This window comes from Vespula vulgaris, chromosome 11, assembly GCF_905475345.1.
Source record: "Vespula vulgaris chromosome 11, iyVesVulg1.1, whole genome shotgun sequence".
NCBI lineage: Eukaryota > Metazoa > Arthropoda > Insecta > Hymenoptera > Vespidae > Vespula > Vespula vulgaris.
Genome location: NC_066596.1, coordinates 6,071,143 through 6,087,916, shown reverse-complemented (window position 1 = coordinate 6,087,916; position 16,774 = coordinate 6,071,143). Strand labels below are relative to the sequence as shown.

At 30.3% G+C, this 16,774-nt stretch overlaps 3 protein-coding genes across 6 annotated transcripts; 1 reads left to right on the top strand and 2 right to left on the bottom strand.

The window, feature by feature from the left end:
* Positions 1-431: 431 nt before the first annotated feature.
* Positions 432-7,264, bottom strand: LOC127067476 (BTB/POZ domain-containing adapter for CUL3-mediated RhoA degradation protein 3). Of its 2 annotated transcripts, XM_051002440.1 has the most exons (5): positions 6,490-7,264; positions 5,546-5,858; positions 5,250-5,448; positions 4,900-5,050; positions 432-1,673 (listed from the first exon to the last, which is right to left on the bottom strand). In XM_051002440.1, the coding sequence occupies exons 1-5, from the start codon at positions 6,650-6,652 to the stop codon at positions 1,609-1,611; spliced, it is 891 nt and encodes a 296-aa protein (XP_050858397.1). In that variant the 5' UTR covers positions 6,653-7,264; the 3' UTR covers positions 432-1,608. The 2 variants fall into 2 exon arrangements, with proteins under 2 accessions (XP_050858397.1, XP_050858398.1); XM_051002441.1 differs by lacking the exon at positions 432-1,673 and having other exon boundaries at positions 2,212-5,050; positions 6,490-7,262.
* On the bottom strand, positions 7,008-15,784 carry LOC127067450 (probable protein phosphatase CG10417). 3 transcript variants are annotated; one of them, XM_051002355.1, is made up of 9 exons: positions 15,496-15,784; positions 14,875-15,236; positions 14,496-14,615; positions 13,246-13,525; positions 12,327-13,083; positions 12,074-12,206; positions 11,503-11,958; positions 7,900-11,369; positions 7,008-7,407 (listed from the first exon to the last, which is right to left on the bottom strand). In XM_051002355.1, exons 3-8 carry the CDS (start codon positions 14,613-14,615, stop codon positions 11,124-11,126), a joined length of 1,992 nt encoding a protein of 663 aa, XP_050858312.1. In that variant the 5' UTR covers positions 14,875-15,236; positions 15,496-15,784; the 3' UTR covers positions 7,008-7,407; positions 7,900-11,123. The 3 variants fall into 3 exon arrangements, with proteins under 3 accessions (XP_050858312.1, XP_050858314.1, XP_050858313.1); XM_051002357.1 differs by lacking the exon at positions 15,496-15,784 and having other exon boundaries at positions 14,795-14,929; XM_051002356.1 differs by lacking the exon at positions 15,496-15,784 and having other exon boundaries at positions 12,074-12,200; positions 14,496-14,940.
* LOC127067488 (intraflagellar transport protein 20 homolog) lies at positions 7,705-9,539 on the top strand. The gene is made up of 3 exons (XM_051002464.1): positions 7,705-7,901; positions 8,605-8,759; positions 8,843-9,539. The coding sequence occupies exons 1-3, from the start codon at positions 7,778-7,780 to the stop codon at positions 8,954-8,956; spliced, it is 393 nt and encodes a 130-aa protein (XP_050858421.1). The 5' UTR covers positions 7,705-7,777; the 3' UTR covers positions 8,957-9,539.
* Positions 15,785-16,774: the final 990 nt, after the last annotated feature.

Sequence of the window (16,774 nt, the reverse complement as noted above, 5' to 3'; positions counted from 1 at the left end):
TAAGCCATTTTTTCCTATTAAAATAATGTCCTTTTGGAAAGGAAAAAAAAAATAGGAAATGAAATTTTCGTAAAAATCTTTCTTGTTCCCAATGAAATTTATTTTCGTCAATAATTCATTAGTTTTTGTTTTTTTTACACCCGTTATCGTATTCTCATGTCGCACTCTGACGGCCGTTTATGTAACTAACGGTTTACAACGTAGTCACGTTTCTAATATATTGTTTGACTTTTAATCCTGTACGACGTCTCATGTGGATCACTCGTGTTCTACTTCTCTCTCGAATTATAAGTTAATATTATTATTAAAAATATCTTATTTCTTAAATAAAGCTTGCAGTTTACAATTTGTAAGTGGAGGTAAGTGGATGTAAAATTAGATATCGTTAAAACGTGCTGAGAGGAAAAGATTCGTTTAGAAAATACAACATGTCGTCGAACATAACCTATTTATTCTGATACATTTTAATATCTACAATTTATTATATAGAGATATATCGATAGATAAATCATTTTCATAAGGAAATATATTTTTATTACTTCGTTTCTTTTTTTTTTTTAAACATTTAATTTAATGTTCAAGAATACACGAATCTACTTCAACTCCTCCGTTGAAATATTTAATGAATATTTAGTCGTGTCTAACAGCGTAAGGTACAGAACGCACAGGAAGAAAATTATGTTTAAGTTTCTTATATATATATATATATATATATATATATATATATGTACACACACACATTATATTTTACATATAATATAATTTCAATTGTAAATATAATAATATATGTCGTTATACGTCTTGAAACTATAATAGAGGATACAATTATATTTTTTTAATTATATTATTTCACATATATCAAGTATGTATTATTGATATAAGATATAAGATGGTATACAAGATTATTGGCACATCATTTATAATTTAAAACATTTTTCAATGATATATATCAATTTTTTAGTTTTACATTAATACATTTTTAATATTTATATATTGATAACGACAAAGAAGGACTCAATTTTAAGAATGTTATTTTTTATGAACACTAGGAATCATTTAAACAATATTTATCAATTGTAACAAAGTATAAAATATTCATTTCGAAATTATTAAGAAGTATTAGAGAATACATTACAATTAAATAGAACTATACCGAAATTCGTTTCAAATTGATTCATTTTGGCATATCGCATTGTTTGTTATATGTTAACATTATTTATGTTATATACGTAGAAATATTTTTTAATAGAAAAAATTTCTAGAAGACTTCCACATTTCAAAAACAAAAGTATAGTATTAGAAATTAATATATCTTTTGAAAACTATAAATATAAAAATATAGTTATTATTTGATCAGAGAATAAGATAATCTGATTAATTTTGATAACAATGATAATATGACATATATAATGTTACACGCATACATCATGTTATATGATACTTTTTGTTTTATGTGTTATTCTAAACACACAATAATCTTTCTTTTCTTTTTTTGCGAAATCATAAATTTCTGCTCAGATAAAAGATATAACTGAATTTTTTAAATTTAATCAATAAAAAAAAAATCTTTGATTATAAGCAACATATCTCCTTTCTTATAAATTGTAATCACTTCTCTAGCTGCAGCATGTATTTAAATCTCGCCCTCCCTCTGTCTGTCTGTCCCTGTCCACCTGTGCATACATCCATATATATTACTTTACTTAACATTCTATTAAAAATCATTTTGATATATAACGATATCTATAATCTAAATTTAACTTATTTTTATATATCACACCATAAGAATGGTCTACAAATTTTTATATCTCATGCCATGTATACTATATATTTATATTATTAATCAGATATTAGTAATATCTGGTAATACTGTAATAATTGTTTTATTATAATTTACAAAAAAACACCCTGTCGTATTATCAATCACTATTACATGAATACAATAACTGGCCCCCCACTTCCTGCAAAGTGATTGATTTTACCTGTTTCGTATGATATTTTTCATAATCACATAAATATATTAAGAAACGTATCGATCGAATTCAAATGATAAAAATAATTATATCATATAATTGGACATTTAACCCTTAACAAATCAGATTTATTGACTGCTGTTTTTTTAAATATTTTATTTCAAACACCATTTGATTCTACTATTATACAAATAAGAATGAGAAAAATTACCTCTATACTTTTATATTAATTATTGAATTTTGTGTGTGTGTGTGTGTGTGTGTGTGTGTGTGTGTGTGTGTGTGTGTGTGTGTGTGTGTGTGTGTGTGTGTGTGTGTGTGTGTGTCATAATTAGATGTTGCAGTCTCATAAATTACATCAGAGTAGAAAAGGGTTAAATTATAATATGTCCATACTATACATCATTCAAACTAACAGCAATATACTATCAACTGTAGTAATAAGAAGGATCAAATATTTTTTTTATACATTTATCTAAATATCTAATATTTATAACTCTGCACAATGCAAGATTATAGGAACTTAAAATCAGTTTTTTACCATTTTTTTTCTTTCTTTTTTTTTTTTTTTTTTTTTTAATCTTATATATTTTCTATTTAATTATATTCTTTGAAGAATAGTTATTATGTTGTTATATTTATATAATAATAAAATTAACTAGTAATAATGATAATATATATATTAATATTTTTCAAATACTTTTAATGACATTGCATCAATTTTTTATACCACAAAATAAGATAATTCTATAAAACGATTTAATACAGTCGATATTTTTTGCTTTGTCATTACTACAGTCTTGTATAAAGCTTGCATAAAATTTTTCTATTAGATAGCTGCATAATTTCATCTTTTTTTTTTTTTTTTTTTTTTTTTTTTTTTTTTTTTTTTTTTTTTTAGTTGATAAAATTTAGAAATCTACAATTTTGAAAGAAAAAGTACGTATATTTAATTAATAACAAGGACAAAGAAATTATGCAACGACCTAATAAAAAGAAGGAAAGCACTTAATAGTTAATTATTGTTGAATTCAAATAAGATTTACAACTTTGCTTTATTCAAGCAGTCTAAAAATTATTGTTTGCAGTCTTTTTTTTTATAATCAACGATCCTGATACTTTCTTCAAACATATAGGCACTCAAAATAAAAAGAAAATATATATATATAAAAAAAGAAAACTTCATGCTTCCCATCCTAATGAAGTCTAGCAAAATTTTTCATTCATTAAATTATATATATATAATTAATAGATCAAAAGTATTAAAAATGTATGTTATAAGATCAGAAATAATAAAATATATGTAAACATAGTTTAAGAGAGGCATGATGCTGCTGTTAATCAAATACATCCATAAATACTACCAAATCTAAATCTATTGAATTCTATTTAAAAAATTTTCAATTTAAAAAAAAAAAAAAATAAATTATTCAATTGAAACAAGTTGTTAAAAAATTATTAAAGCTAATAGGCCGGATATTCCATCGTTAAATAAAAAAAAAAGGAACATACAATTATTAAGTTATAAAACATAAATGTGTTAAATTATATAATCTACAAATTGCTCGTGCGGAAAATAAGTCGATAAATACGCGAAATTAACATTCAATTATTTTAAATCGTATTGAAATAATTATAGCATAGCATGGATAAACTTAAAAAAGCACCTCGTCAATGTTGAAGAATATAATACATATTAGTAAAGAGATAAAATTCATTATTTTCAACAATTGCGACATAATTAAATTGTTTCTATCACAAATATTAGAAAATATATGGATTTCATTTGATAAATTCCCTTATGCAAGAGAAATTAACAATCCATTTGCATATGTAAGTTATCAGTAAATTCAACGATGATGACAGTGATGATAATAAAATAATAATAATCATAATACCAAAAAATAAATCATAATGATAATGAAGATGACAAAGTCATTGAAAGCAACGATAATGATGATGATGATGATGATGATAATGATGATAATAATATTAATAAAGTAGTAATACTAATTGAAAAGTAGTTGCAGGGATGGTGGTAATAGCAATAAATGACGATGATGATTGTAGTAGTAATAATAATAATAATAATAATAATAATAATAATAATAATAATAGTAATAATAATAATAGTAATAATAATAATAGAAATAAAAGTAATAATAATAACAGTATATCTAATACTCATAACAGAGGTAACAGTGCAATTCTAATATGATATAAAATGCATTATAATTTAGTAATTCCATTCATTGCAGAATGACAATTTAGACTTGTAATATAATGTTTGGCACATAAAAAGTACTTAGATATCTAATCTCCTGTATGTATATATATTTTTTATATATATGTTTATATATATATATATAATATATATATATATATATATATATATATATATTATATATATATTTATATGTATCATTATTTCTTATAATAGAAGTCTGAAAAAATGTAATCCATTTTTACTTTAGTGATAAACAGGTAGAATATATCTAAATATGAGTTTGTCATTCTGCTTTGACATCGATTTAAATACTATTCTAGACACGTGAGGAATTAAGATACACCGTTACAACAACAACAAAAAAAAAAGATACTATTGCAATGTAAAATTCAATGACATTACAGATTGTCATTTTGTTGAGAGTTTAGCATTATAGTTTACGTATTTTTGTATGTGAAAAAAAGAGATAGAGAAAGAGGAGCAAGGGCATATAACATTGAATTTTTTAGTGTATGCATATGTTGCATCTCCTGTCCTTTTACTAATATATATCCTATCTTGTATTACTCCGACTTTTAAGAGAGCGAACAACATTAAAAATTGTACAGATTGCTGGATATTGCGGGTTAAGGATGGTAAGGTTGGGTCAGTTGGTATTTTGTTTGTTGGAGCGAAGGCGAGCCAAACCGGAACGCTCACCCTCTTCTTCGTCGGATGTACAAGGTGGCGCACCACCTACAGCACCGCGAGAAGACGTTGCTTGCATTAATTCTTGATCGGGTCCATTACGATGCTCGTATAATAAAATATTTAACATTTCCTCATAAATGCGAGCTTCTGGAAATTCAACCTGAATATCAAGGAATTTAAGTTATTGCTCTTTATATTTTTTGATTCGCATATTATATATATATATATATATATATATATATATATATATATATATATGTATGTATGTATGTATGTATGTATGTATGTATGTGTATGTATGTATGTATGTATGTATGTATGTATATATATGTATATACCGTGTGAATTTTAGATCTTACCTTTGTATGTTTTTTATCGGTTGTATATACAATTGAATGGCAGCATACTTCAGCTACTTTACGACCGTGACCATAAAATGTCCAACAGCAAATTTCACTCGAACCAATTACATCCTTGATAAATAGCACCCTACCATTAAATCTAAGAGACATTTTATCAAATAATTCTATATTTTTTAATAGATTGTCGTCTGATGTACTGGAATGATAGAATATTACATATATTTATTTTTAGCGAAGGATGACTTATTTAGTTTGAGAAAAATAATTTAACTCTAAAAATTTGTTGATACTACCTTGTATATGAATATTTGTTATTGTGCCTATTTATAATAAGTTTTACTACTGGCTTAGCAGTATTACTTATAAGAAGTTGTTCTTCTCTTTGAGACGTAATTAATGAGACGGTACAAATAGAATCTGCTTCGCGTTCTTTCCTAAGAAGTGCCTGCTCGCACGATTCAGCTAATTCACTGATACAATAGTATTTAGCTTCTGCCAAAAGTTCAGCCATCTCTTTCGCGCTTTCTGGCAATGGTACAGAGCCGTCTCTTAGGAAATTCAAAATTGTACCAAAATGTTTTCCGCACCGATCAATTAATATCCATCCTATAGAAAAATGTATAATGTAACTAAGGACGTGCCAACTACTTGTTATTAAAAAGATAAATAAATAAAATTAAAAAAAAAAAAAAAATACAGAAAACCTATTCTTCCTAATAAAAGATCACTTTAGTTCTTACATAAATAAGATACATAATAAACCAAAAAAAAAAGAAAGGATAAATTTATCTAACTTGAATTAACGTAGGAACATGTATTAATACTTTAATATTTTAACAACAAATAATTAAAAAATGTTTCGCCTTAACAAATGATATATCGCTATAAAATTTTTAATAAATTACACATGACATATCGCTAATGTACACGAACTATATACTCGCATCATCTCACACAATATACTTTAATATTTAAAGTGTCTCGTGAGTAAAGAGTGAGTGAGTGAGCGAGAGAGAGAGAGAGAGAGAGAGAGAGCTGAACACATCAAAACAGAATAGAAAAGATGGCGGCCGAACGGTGAACGGTCTTAAAAAGATCGAATATTCATCGAAAATAAATACAATATTATGGTGTAGAATACAATGATATCGTGTTATTCGTAAATACGTAGAATCGTATAAAAATTATCGTTTAAATTCGTTTAATATCGTAATCTTGATCGCATAAATAATCTTACCTTCGGAGTCGGTAAGAACCTCCATACGACCACTGAACATGGCGCGTAACATCGTGTCATGTTTTTGCAATGTGCCCAAAGTCGTATAATGTAACGAACCACCGATATTCAACTTGACGTACTCCGAAGGACACTTAATCACCGTCTTATGATTTCCAGACATAACGAGCTTCGACACAACTCCAAAAACGTTTAATTAATTAATCGAAAAACGTATATCCCCGAGAATAAGTTAAATAAGACGAATATAAAGAAATGTAAAAGAGGGGGGATAAAGTGTGATATAGCGAGTTCTTCTATCTTTCTTTTTTTCTTCCTTTTATCGTTTTCCTTTTTCTCTCTCTTTTTTTTTTTCAAAGTGTCAAATCCACCGTACAACGACGACGACGACGACGACGACGACGACGACGACGACGACGACGACAACGACAACGACGACACGAAGTTAGGCACTCGACGCACTCGATCGAATTTTTTCTTCTTTCCTTTTTTTTCTTTCTTTCTTCTTCTTCTTCTTCTTCTTCTTCTTCTTCTTCTTCTTCTTCTTCTCTTTTTCCCCTTTTACTTTTCCTCTTTTTTAATTTTTAATTTTTTACTTTTTCGAACGACGAACGAACTAATAATTATTAGATAATTGTCCCCTTTTAAGTAGCCTCGAATAACCTCATCGTAGTCGTAAATGATTCTTATTATTAACGCAGATATTACGAATAACACAGGTTCTTCGCGCGATTCGACACGAAAGAATGCATCCTACCGTACCCCCATTTTGCTGAATGACTAGTGGCACGAACGACGAGCCAGGATCGTTAAGCTTCAATATAGATATCGTATCGCGTGTATAATGTGCGCACCTGCTGCGTTCTCTTCTATGTTGAAATTTCTTTATCGACCTGACGTAACGTCGGTAAGTAGATACTATAAGCAAGTCTATACGTAAGTACGTTCGTATGGTCAACTCGATTGTCGATAAGGTAGTACGATGATATGTACAGACGATAAAGAAGATTTGAATTCTTATCGAATCGTTTTTTCTCTCAATACTTTTATATAATTCTTATAAGAAAATGTAATGAATAATAATTATACAATTTTTTGTTTTTTGTTTTTGATTTCTTTTTTTTTTTTGCTTGCAATCACTATTCTAATCGATATATGTATTAAAACGTCATCAGTCGGAAAATATATGGATCACCATTGGCAACCAAGGAGGAAAACAAAAGTTTACGCATGCGTATCATACAAAAAACTAACATTCGTTTGTTTTTGTTTGTCGTTTAAGAGAAGAATGGCCGATTCGTTGACAAAGTACGGCCTTTATATAGATGATCTAAGTAAGATTTGTATTTTAGAACCGGAAGTAGCTAATCAAACGAATAAATTAAAGGAGGAATGTCAAAATTTCGTTACCAGTAAGTTAGTAAGGCGTTGTTGATCGTGTTCAGCAATGATATCGATTGAGAAGATTCTTCAACTTCTTTGCACACTTTCCACACTATGATCTTATTTTTCTCTTTTGTTTCTCTTTTCTTTTGTCTTTTTCGTAGATACTCTTACTCTAACATTTTACCACATTTTTCTTGCTCTTCGCGTGACGACGTAATAGTTCTTTTAATTCCCTTTATTATGAATTTAATTCTTTTACGATTTTAACTTGTTGGTTATCGTTCACTACCATAACACTTCGTTCGATCAAGAATGTCATGTATGCTACTCGACGGTACAGTACGAATCAAAGAAAACGAAATTCCCAAGGATTTTTTCTTTTTTTTTTATTTTTTCGGCGACCGCACACATTTAAAGGAGCGTTTTCATTTTGAATTCGTGCATTATATAACACATCTCAACATATCTCAAATTTTTATTATTTTTTTTTTCGAAATTAATTTATGAAAAAAAAAATATATATATATATATATTTCGACGATTGTAACATTTTCGCCATTTTTATTATTCTCGTATTCCTATTTTTTTCTTCTTTTTTTTTTTTTAGTTTTTTTATTTCTTTTTTTTTTTTTTTAATCAGCAGTTATTTGCAAGCAAAAAAATTGTAATAAACTGAATATTTTTTTTTTCGAATTACTTTGTAATTCGTCTGTCGCCATTTTTTTATAGGAATCGTGGAATTTCAAAAAAATTGTAATAAATTCATTGACCTGACGGACAACTGGGCGAATGAGGTCGAAAAAGAAAAAATGCGAACAATTGGCGCGCGAAATTTATTACGTTCGGTTGAAAAACAACGAGATGCGCAGAAACAACAAATACAGGTTATTGAAAATTCTTATCTGTTGTTTCTTTCTTTATTATTTTTTTTTAATATAATCAGATCAATAGAATATAAAAATTTCAGGCATTGATCATGGAGAAATCAATGGAATTAGAACGTTTGAGGATCCAATATGACTCGTTAAAAAAAATTGAAATGGAACAAATAGAAACGATTGAACATTTAACAGTAAATTAAAATTCAACTATGCAAAAAATATTATAACAATTGTATTTTGATATTAAGGGAAAGAACGTATTGAAAAATAAAAAAGAAAGAAAAGAAAACAAAAAACAGAAAAATTAAGTTAGAGACTAATCGAATGAACATATATTATGAATATTACTATCATACATAAGTTTATGAGACGAAGTTTGTAGTTTAAGAGAATGCATGGGGGTGGAGGGGTTGGAGGTGTACGAGAGAACCCTTCTTAATGAGAAAAATGGTGTTAAGAGTACGCAGTACACTTATCGGTTAAGTTGACAAACCCCTGAATTGAAAAGGCACATCAGTTTTATTTTCTGAATCGATACTCTAGAGATTCGCAGACAAGTATCGTTATAAAAATCTACAAACAGTCGGTCAATCCGAATTGACAATTTCATTTGAGAATGCTCTACGACACAAGAGAATCAAGTTATTAATTTTTCAACAGCGATTACAGTTTTAGGCACTGCAATAGTGTTTTGTGCTTTTGTATTTTAATTAGGTCTTTCGTTCCACATGTTGTTTCTTCTTTTTTCTTTTTTTTTTTTTTTTATATATATGTATATATATATATGTTCTTTGTCTTTTTTGTTTGTCTGTTTGTTTGTTTTGATAAAATCAATGAATATAATTGAATTAGTACAGTTAATGGAGCGAGATATATTTACATTTTGTTGTCGAGAAATGATTGTTTCTTAATTCTTAATTATATCGCACAATAATTATGTGTCACAAATGATGAGTTCTCACGCAATGCCCTTATGTAGTACAATATAATATAATACATAAGTTTTCAGATTGATGATCTCTCTATGTATATCGAATACTGTTTCTGAAAAATCTTAATTCTCAATCGTATAAGTTTCTACATAAAAGACGAGTTCGAACTCGTTGACAAAAGTGCAATGGCACTTCCAAAATAACATAATGTGAAATTACTATTATTATTATTATTATTATTATTATTATCATTATTATTATTATAATATTATTATTATTATTATATTATTATTATTATTCCTTTTTTTTTCTTTTTTTTTCTTTGTTAACAATATCATCGATACAAAAAACCATAGAACGATAACACCTGATAAGCGGACGTCTTAATTCTGCAATGAAAGTTTTTTATACTCAGAGATTATGCCCGTTCAACCATTGTACCCCAGGGATTCAAAAATAAACTTTATTTCGTAAAAATAAGAAACGGCGTATGTGTATATGTGTAATATATATGTGTGTACGTGTGTGTATATATGTATAGTTGTGTGTATGAAATAGTGTATGTGTGTGCGTATACGTGTATATGTATGGTGTTTTTAATTATTACAAATATAAATCCTATAGCCTAAATTTATAAATATGTACAATTACATATATACTTACTATATTAAAAGTAAGCTAAAAAAACTCAAAGAGCATATTTCGTCAACATAAATGGAGCAAATGAGATGATAAGCAATTAACTTTATTTGCTGAAAGCTAAATTAAATGAAAGAAAAAGAGATATCATGTGTGTGTGTATGTATATATATATATATATATATATATATATATATATATATACAAAAAAAATTCAATCGTACTTACAGAAATACTATTTTTATGCTTTGAGATTTATACTTCTTTTTTTTTTTTTTTAATATCGAATACGACAGGGTTTTAAAGGACCTTTATTAATTTACGATTGTCTCAACTATATGGAAAGTTATTTTGAGATTTTTATAGTGTCTTATTTGACCGACAAAAAAAAAAGAAGAAAAAGAAAGCAGATAAATAAAAGTACAAAAGAAATTTCTCAAGGGCACGTATCGTGAAAATTTTCATGATGAAGAAAAGTCCAAAAAAAAAAAAAAAAAAATAGAAAGCAAAAAAAAAAGCAGCGTATCATCTCCATGTGCTCCAATCGTTCAGTCTATCACCATTAGCCAACACACTAACGCACTCTTCCTTTTTAACACATTAGTGTAGTAACTGTTACTGTACGTTAATGATCATACATCCGTGTTCAATTCACAGTTTTACAGTATGATAAATCATTTGACATGAATTCACATTCATCCACCTGTTTCCAGAGAGAAGAGATCAGTTTATATATCGCGTTATATTTTTTTCTTTTCCTTTTTCTTTTTCATTCGTTTTTCTTTTAGTTGGTAATTTAGATAGCTGCCTCTGTCTTAAGACGTTTGCAAGATTGCATTCTATTTTCTTCTGTAACGCAATCGTTGCTCTCTTTATTAGGGCTAGAAGGTGACACCGATCTTTTTTCTTGTACACAAACTTCAGCTATAGTTGCATTCGTTGCATTCGAGGAAGGTGGTTTAAATCGTACGATAACTGCAGTCATATTGTCACATCCTGTACCATCACCTAACGTATCTGGCGCGAGACAATGATCGAATAACTGTAATATAAGTGAAATTAGTATGTATATGTATATATACATATATATATATATCATCATAAAATATGAAATGGTTTTGAAACCATAAATGAATGAATGCATGAATGAATGAATGAATGAATGAACTAATTACCTCTTCGCAAATTTTAGAAATGTTATCGTACTTTTCGGTTAAACGTGTTTTAATGAATTGTACAACATCCTGACTCGACATGAAATTCCAAATACCATCGCAAGCCAATATCATAAATTCATCCCTTTCTGGTTCAATGGTAATATGCCTTACATCTGGGAGCGCTGATATCATTTGTTCTTGCGGAGGCAAAACTGTGTTCTGTTTGTATGCGTGATCTCCAAGCGCTCTTGAAAGATTAAGGCCACCATTGACTCTCCCATCGAATGTAACTTTTCCACCAGCTTTTCGTATACGTTTCATTTCTGGCTCGTCCTCAGGCTTATGATCCAGACTGAGTTCGAGGGCTTGACCATCTCTACACAAAACGCATCGTGAATCTCCTGCGTTAGCTACATACAACTCATTTTCTTTAAGTATAGCGACAACTGCTGTACATCCACTGTCGGAACCTGGCTATAAGAAAAAAATGATATGCAAAACTTATTATTATTATTTTTTCTTTTTTTTTTTTTTTTTAAAGCAAATTTATAATCCTGTTAAAACTACGATACGTTCGAAATTATATTACCTCTTCTATGTTTAGTACATCATCTTCATCGTCATCTTTGTCGTCGTCATCTTTGTCATCGTCATCTTCACCATCTTCGTCTTCGTCACTCTCATCTTCGTCGACATCTTCCGTGTCATCTTCATCACTAAAACTTCATCATGTTTTAATCTAGGATTTGGTTACCTTTTTTTTTCTTTTTTAATAATATAATTCTAAGTTTATTCGATAGTGTTTAAGTACGAGTATCGAATACGAGTTTAAGTTATCATACCTTTCAGGGACTCCATCGAAGCTTTCATCGTTTTCATCATCATCGTCGTCCCCTTCGGACTCTTCATCATTCTTCTTTAAAAAACTTTGGTAAAGCTCGATCGATTGAACTCTTCTTCGATCACTGCTACTTATTCTCTCTTGTTGTCCGGCATCTCCATTTTCTACTGGCGTACAAGAACTGCTTGACACATTGTCGCCCCCTCCTTTACTACTATCTGCATCTTCTATTCTTTTTGATTTTGCTCCGTTTAATTCAACTTCATTTGTAACAGGTACCGAACATGCTGATTTTCCAGGACTCGATACTTTTTCTTTAACATCTTCTGAACTATCCGGCATGTCGGCAGATTTCGCTGTTTCCATATCATCGGTAGAGACTACAGGTACAGATGCATGCATATTTCCATTGCTGGTAGTAGAGTCAAGAACTTGTTCAGCTTCATTACTTCCAGATGATTCTTTTCTTTTCATCGTGCTTGACATAGACGAACCACATGGTTGGCTAGAGCTACTCACATCAGCTTCGTTCGTATTCCATGCGGATGACGAAGAAGAACAACCTGCACCCGACGACGAGCAACTAGCTTTGTCTTTCTCTTTTCTTCCTCTTAGATACGGACACGCTCGTTTGCTAGATTTTTCATTTTTCAAATTGTTAGCATGAGGATTTGATACCTCCGATTGATATTTCCCTATAACTTGATCCAATGGCATTGCTGCTTCCATACGTAGATTGCTAACATTTTCTTCTTCATCTATGCGTAAGATAATAGACGATGATAACCTTATTAAATATTTCCTTGCATAAATAAATAACTGGTATAAACTACTTCTCAGAAAATACAAGAGGAGCAAGGTTATGTAGAGAAAAGTATAACCTGACATAATACAAATACTTAGTGCAACGCATAACGCACCGGAGTCATTAAGGTCATCCTCTTTATTATCCGAAGTTGATGGCCTTGCCAGTTCTTTAAGAATACTAACTACTTCTGGCTTTGCTAGCGTGGCATCGAAGCCCAAAAAGGCGTCGATTAATGCTTGCCTAATATCACCTCTTTTATACGCCTCGGTTTGTTTAATAAAGTTTGGAAGATTACGAGCACAATATGTTGCTACCTCGTGTCCACCATGGCCATCGTATACAGCGAATAAGGAAACATCTTTGTCAAAGTCTATACAACAGTTGTGGGCATCCTACAAATAAATAAATAAACAAATTGCATTAAACAATTCCATCTTATAACGTGTAAAAACAATAACAGATTATAATCCTATTCTATTCCTTTCTAAACTAAAACAAATATAGGACATCTAATGAGATACAGAAATAGCTAAAAATGATTCCTACACAAGTATCGTAAAAAAAGAACGCAAAGGCTTGGAAACCATTTCTGAAAATATAAACTTCACATAGAGACGTACATGATGATATACATGCAACATAAATATACAAATCTACATACATATATACACACGCGCACACACTTAAAAAAAAATAATTGCAATAGATAATAATCGACTAAATAACACGTACATACATACATACATACATACAACATACATACAACATACATACATACATGCACGCACGCGCACACATACAAACATACATACATAGAAAATAAAATCGATATTTCGAAAAAGGAGGGAAATGAAACACAAAATTAATAAACGCAAAACGCAAAATAGCGATATAGTTCGTCGATTCGAAAACGTGTATATACGTATCTCATTAGAATAGTATTCAAATATACGATATGCGGGTTAACGTTTATAATCAGTAAGAATATGTACGAGTCATACATCGTATTTAAATCTAAAAAACGACCAATATATTCTGTTTTATTTATCATTATTACTATTGTGTATACACATGCACGCACGTACACACACACACACACACACACACACACACGACACATGCATATGTGTATATATATATATCTTTTTTTTCAGAGAAATAAAATTTCAAATATTAACGACAATATATATATACATACGTGTCATACGATGAAATAATAAATAATAATAACCGATGCCGGTCGATAAGAATTGTTCACTCATACTAAATCATTATACATAATAATCGGTAAAGCAAGAAAGTAACGGTGCAACCACATAGTTCACTTTCAACGGTTTCTATATAGGTTCCTCTTCTCCTTACCTCTTGACTGATACGCCAACCTTGCATCGAACTCGCGCCGAAAGCAACATTTTTCCCAACTTCGTCGGTTGAAATCTTATTTGTAATGGGTTTCGACATATACGCTCCCATGCCTCCCATCTTATAAAAAAAAAAAAAAAACACGCTCGGTGAGAGGTGAGAGAGAGTGAGTGAGAGAGAGAGACAGAGAGAAAGAGACAGAGAGAAAGAGAGAGAGAGAGAGAGAAAGAGTAAGAGTAAGAGAGAGAAAGAGAGAGAGAGAAAGAGAGATAGAGAGAAAAAAAAGCCCGATGCTTTGCTTTTTCCCGTGATGTTCCGAAAGTCTCTGATATATGTATGTATGTATGTATATCGCGGACCACCAACTGGCGAAAAATACCGTGTATTCGCAAGCGCGGCGTACAGTCGTTAACTAGCCCCCCATGACCGGTTTGGCTTTCTGTTTTCGGTACGTACGGTGGCGCCACCTAGGTCACATAGTTTAATCCTTCCGTAAAAAGAGAGAGATAGACGTGATTGGATTTCGCGCCAAAATTTGGACGTTATTTTGAAGAGCGATTATTAAGTGGATATCGTATATATATATATATATAATATATTTATATATTGTATATAAAGATATATATATATATCGATAGTAATAATCGTTATTATTATACGATTGAAATCAACGAATTCGAATAAATCTGTTCCAATCAATGTAGAACCAATATGGACGTCTTGAATTCGATTAGGTTAGTCCTGAAAAAAGAAAAAGTTTCTAAACGTAACGTGTTAGAGAGAGCGAGTGAGTGAGCGAGAAAGAGAGAGAGGGAGAGCGAGAGAGTAACGTGTAGAAAAAAAAAAGAAAAGAAAAAACACTAGGAACGAATTAATCAAATAGACAATGACATTTATCGGCAAATCCTGTCGGCGTTTTAATCTATTATTCAATTTCAAACGTTTTATTATTTTTTTTTTTTTTTATATTGAGGAAGATAACGGTTTGTTTAGTACTTACAGATTAGGTCAAAGCGTATTGCAGTTAGTTACTTCGTATCGTTTGTGTTAGATGTCACAATTGTAGGATATCGTATATTCGTATTATATCGATTCGTCATTAAGGTTCTCTCTTCTTCCTCACTGGTTTTATATATATATATATATATATATGTATGTATGTATGTATAGATATATAGCTAGCGTGTGAATACAGACAACGAATCGTCAGGTATATAGAAGGAATGTCGTCATATTTTATAACGACGCGACGACTATCTATCTCTATCTCTATCTCTATTTCTATTGCTCTTTCTCTTTCTCTTGCTAGAAACGTACGCTGCGTTTACGCACGGTGTCGCTAGACGCGTCACGTGTGATCACGTGTTTCGCAATGCGTTTGGGTGGGAGGCGTACGGATGTAAACGGCCGCCAATAAGAAAGAAGGAGCGATAGACCGAACGAAAGAGAGAGACAGAGAGAGAGAAAGAGAGAGAGAGAGGGAGAGGGAGAGAGTGTATGAGTGAGAAGGATGAAACGTAGGAGGGCGCTGTATTTCATCGTGCAACGCGTGGTGGCTACGGCTTATCGATTTCGCATCGTCGTCGACGAAACGAACGTCGCTTCTGATTGGTCGAAAATGTTGTAGCGCGCGTCGCTTATCCCGCGTATCGATGTAAACGTGTAATACTTGCGTGTACGCTTATACGCGCATGCGTATCACAAACGAATCGGTAAGAAATCGTATTTTTTACGATAATAAAAATTACAAAATAAATCGTATAGATTTGAACGTTTAATCCTACGTTAAATCTTTATGACGTTACGTTGAAATCGTTTCGCTTCTTCGAAATATCTTAGGTTATAACTACTCGAAATTCAATAATTAAAAATATTTATTTTTGAAAGTTCGTTCTCGAAGAAAATAACTAACATAAATACCTATATAAAATGGTACAATATCATTTTTCATATTTTATCCTTTAAACGTTAACGGACGATTACGATTGGTTGAATTATTTACGAACAAATATCTCCATATTTACCGTCTTATTTTTTCACGAGCCAATCCGAAGGAGTAGGTAAGAAAGTAAGTTAAGTAAACGTATCGTGTCTAAACGCGAAGAGTTTCCGTGGAGTTAAAGAGGAAATTTTTTTGTCGTCTCTCTTTCCCTCTCTTTTTTTTTTTTCCTTTTGTCTCCGATAAAGAAAAGGAAGAGACGATGGGGAAAAAAAAGCGATCGTACGATTTTTCGTATTTCATAGTAGAAGGGAAATTTGTCAAGTGCGCATGCGTAGAA

Coding starts and splice junctions, on each gene's coding strand:
- LOC127067450 (XM_051002355.1), bottom strand. CDS start 14,615: ATGGGAGGCATGGGAGCGTATATGTCGAAACCCATTACAAATAAGATT. Junction 13,084..13,245: donor GGATGACCTTAATGACTCCG/GTGCGTTATGCG, acceptor TCTTACGCATAG/ATGAAGAAGAAAATGTTAGC. Junction 11,370..11,502: donor TTTCTAAAATTTGCGAAGAG/GTAATTAGTTCA, acceptor CTTATATTACAG/TTATTCGATCATTGTCTCGC.
- LOC127067488 (XM_051002464.1), top strand. CDS start 7,778: ATGGCCGATTCGTTGACAAAGTACGGCCTTTATATAGATGATCTAAGT. Junction 7,902..8,604: donor ATGTCAAAATTTCGTTACCA/GTAAGTTAGTAA, acceptor ATTTTTTTATAG/GAATCGTGGAATTTCAAAAA. Junction 8,760..8,842: donor CGCAGAAACAACAAATACAG/GTTATTGAAAAT, acceptor TAAAAATTTCAG/GCATTGATCATGGAGAAATC.
- LOC127067476 (XM_051002440.1), bottom strand. CDS start 6,652: ATGTCTGGAAATCATAAGACGGTGATTAAGTGTCCTTCGGAGTACGTC. Junction 5,051..5,249: donor CCGATAAAAAACATACAAAG/GTAAGATCTAAA, acceptor CTTGATATTCAG/GTTGAATTTCCAGAAGCTCG. Junction 1,674..4,899: donor TACATCCGACGAAGAAGAGG/GTGAGCGTTCCG, acceptor ATGTATGCACAG/GTGGACAGGGACAGACAGAC.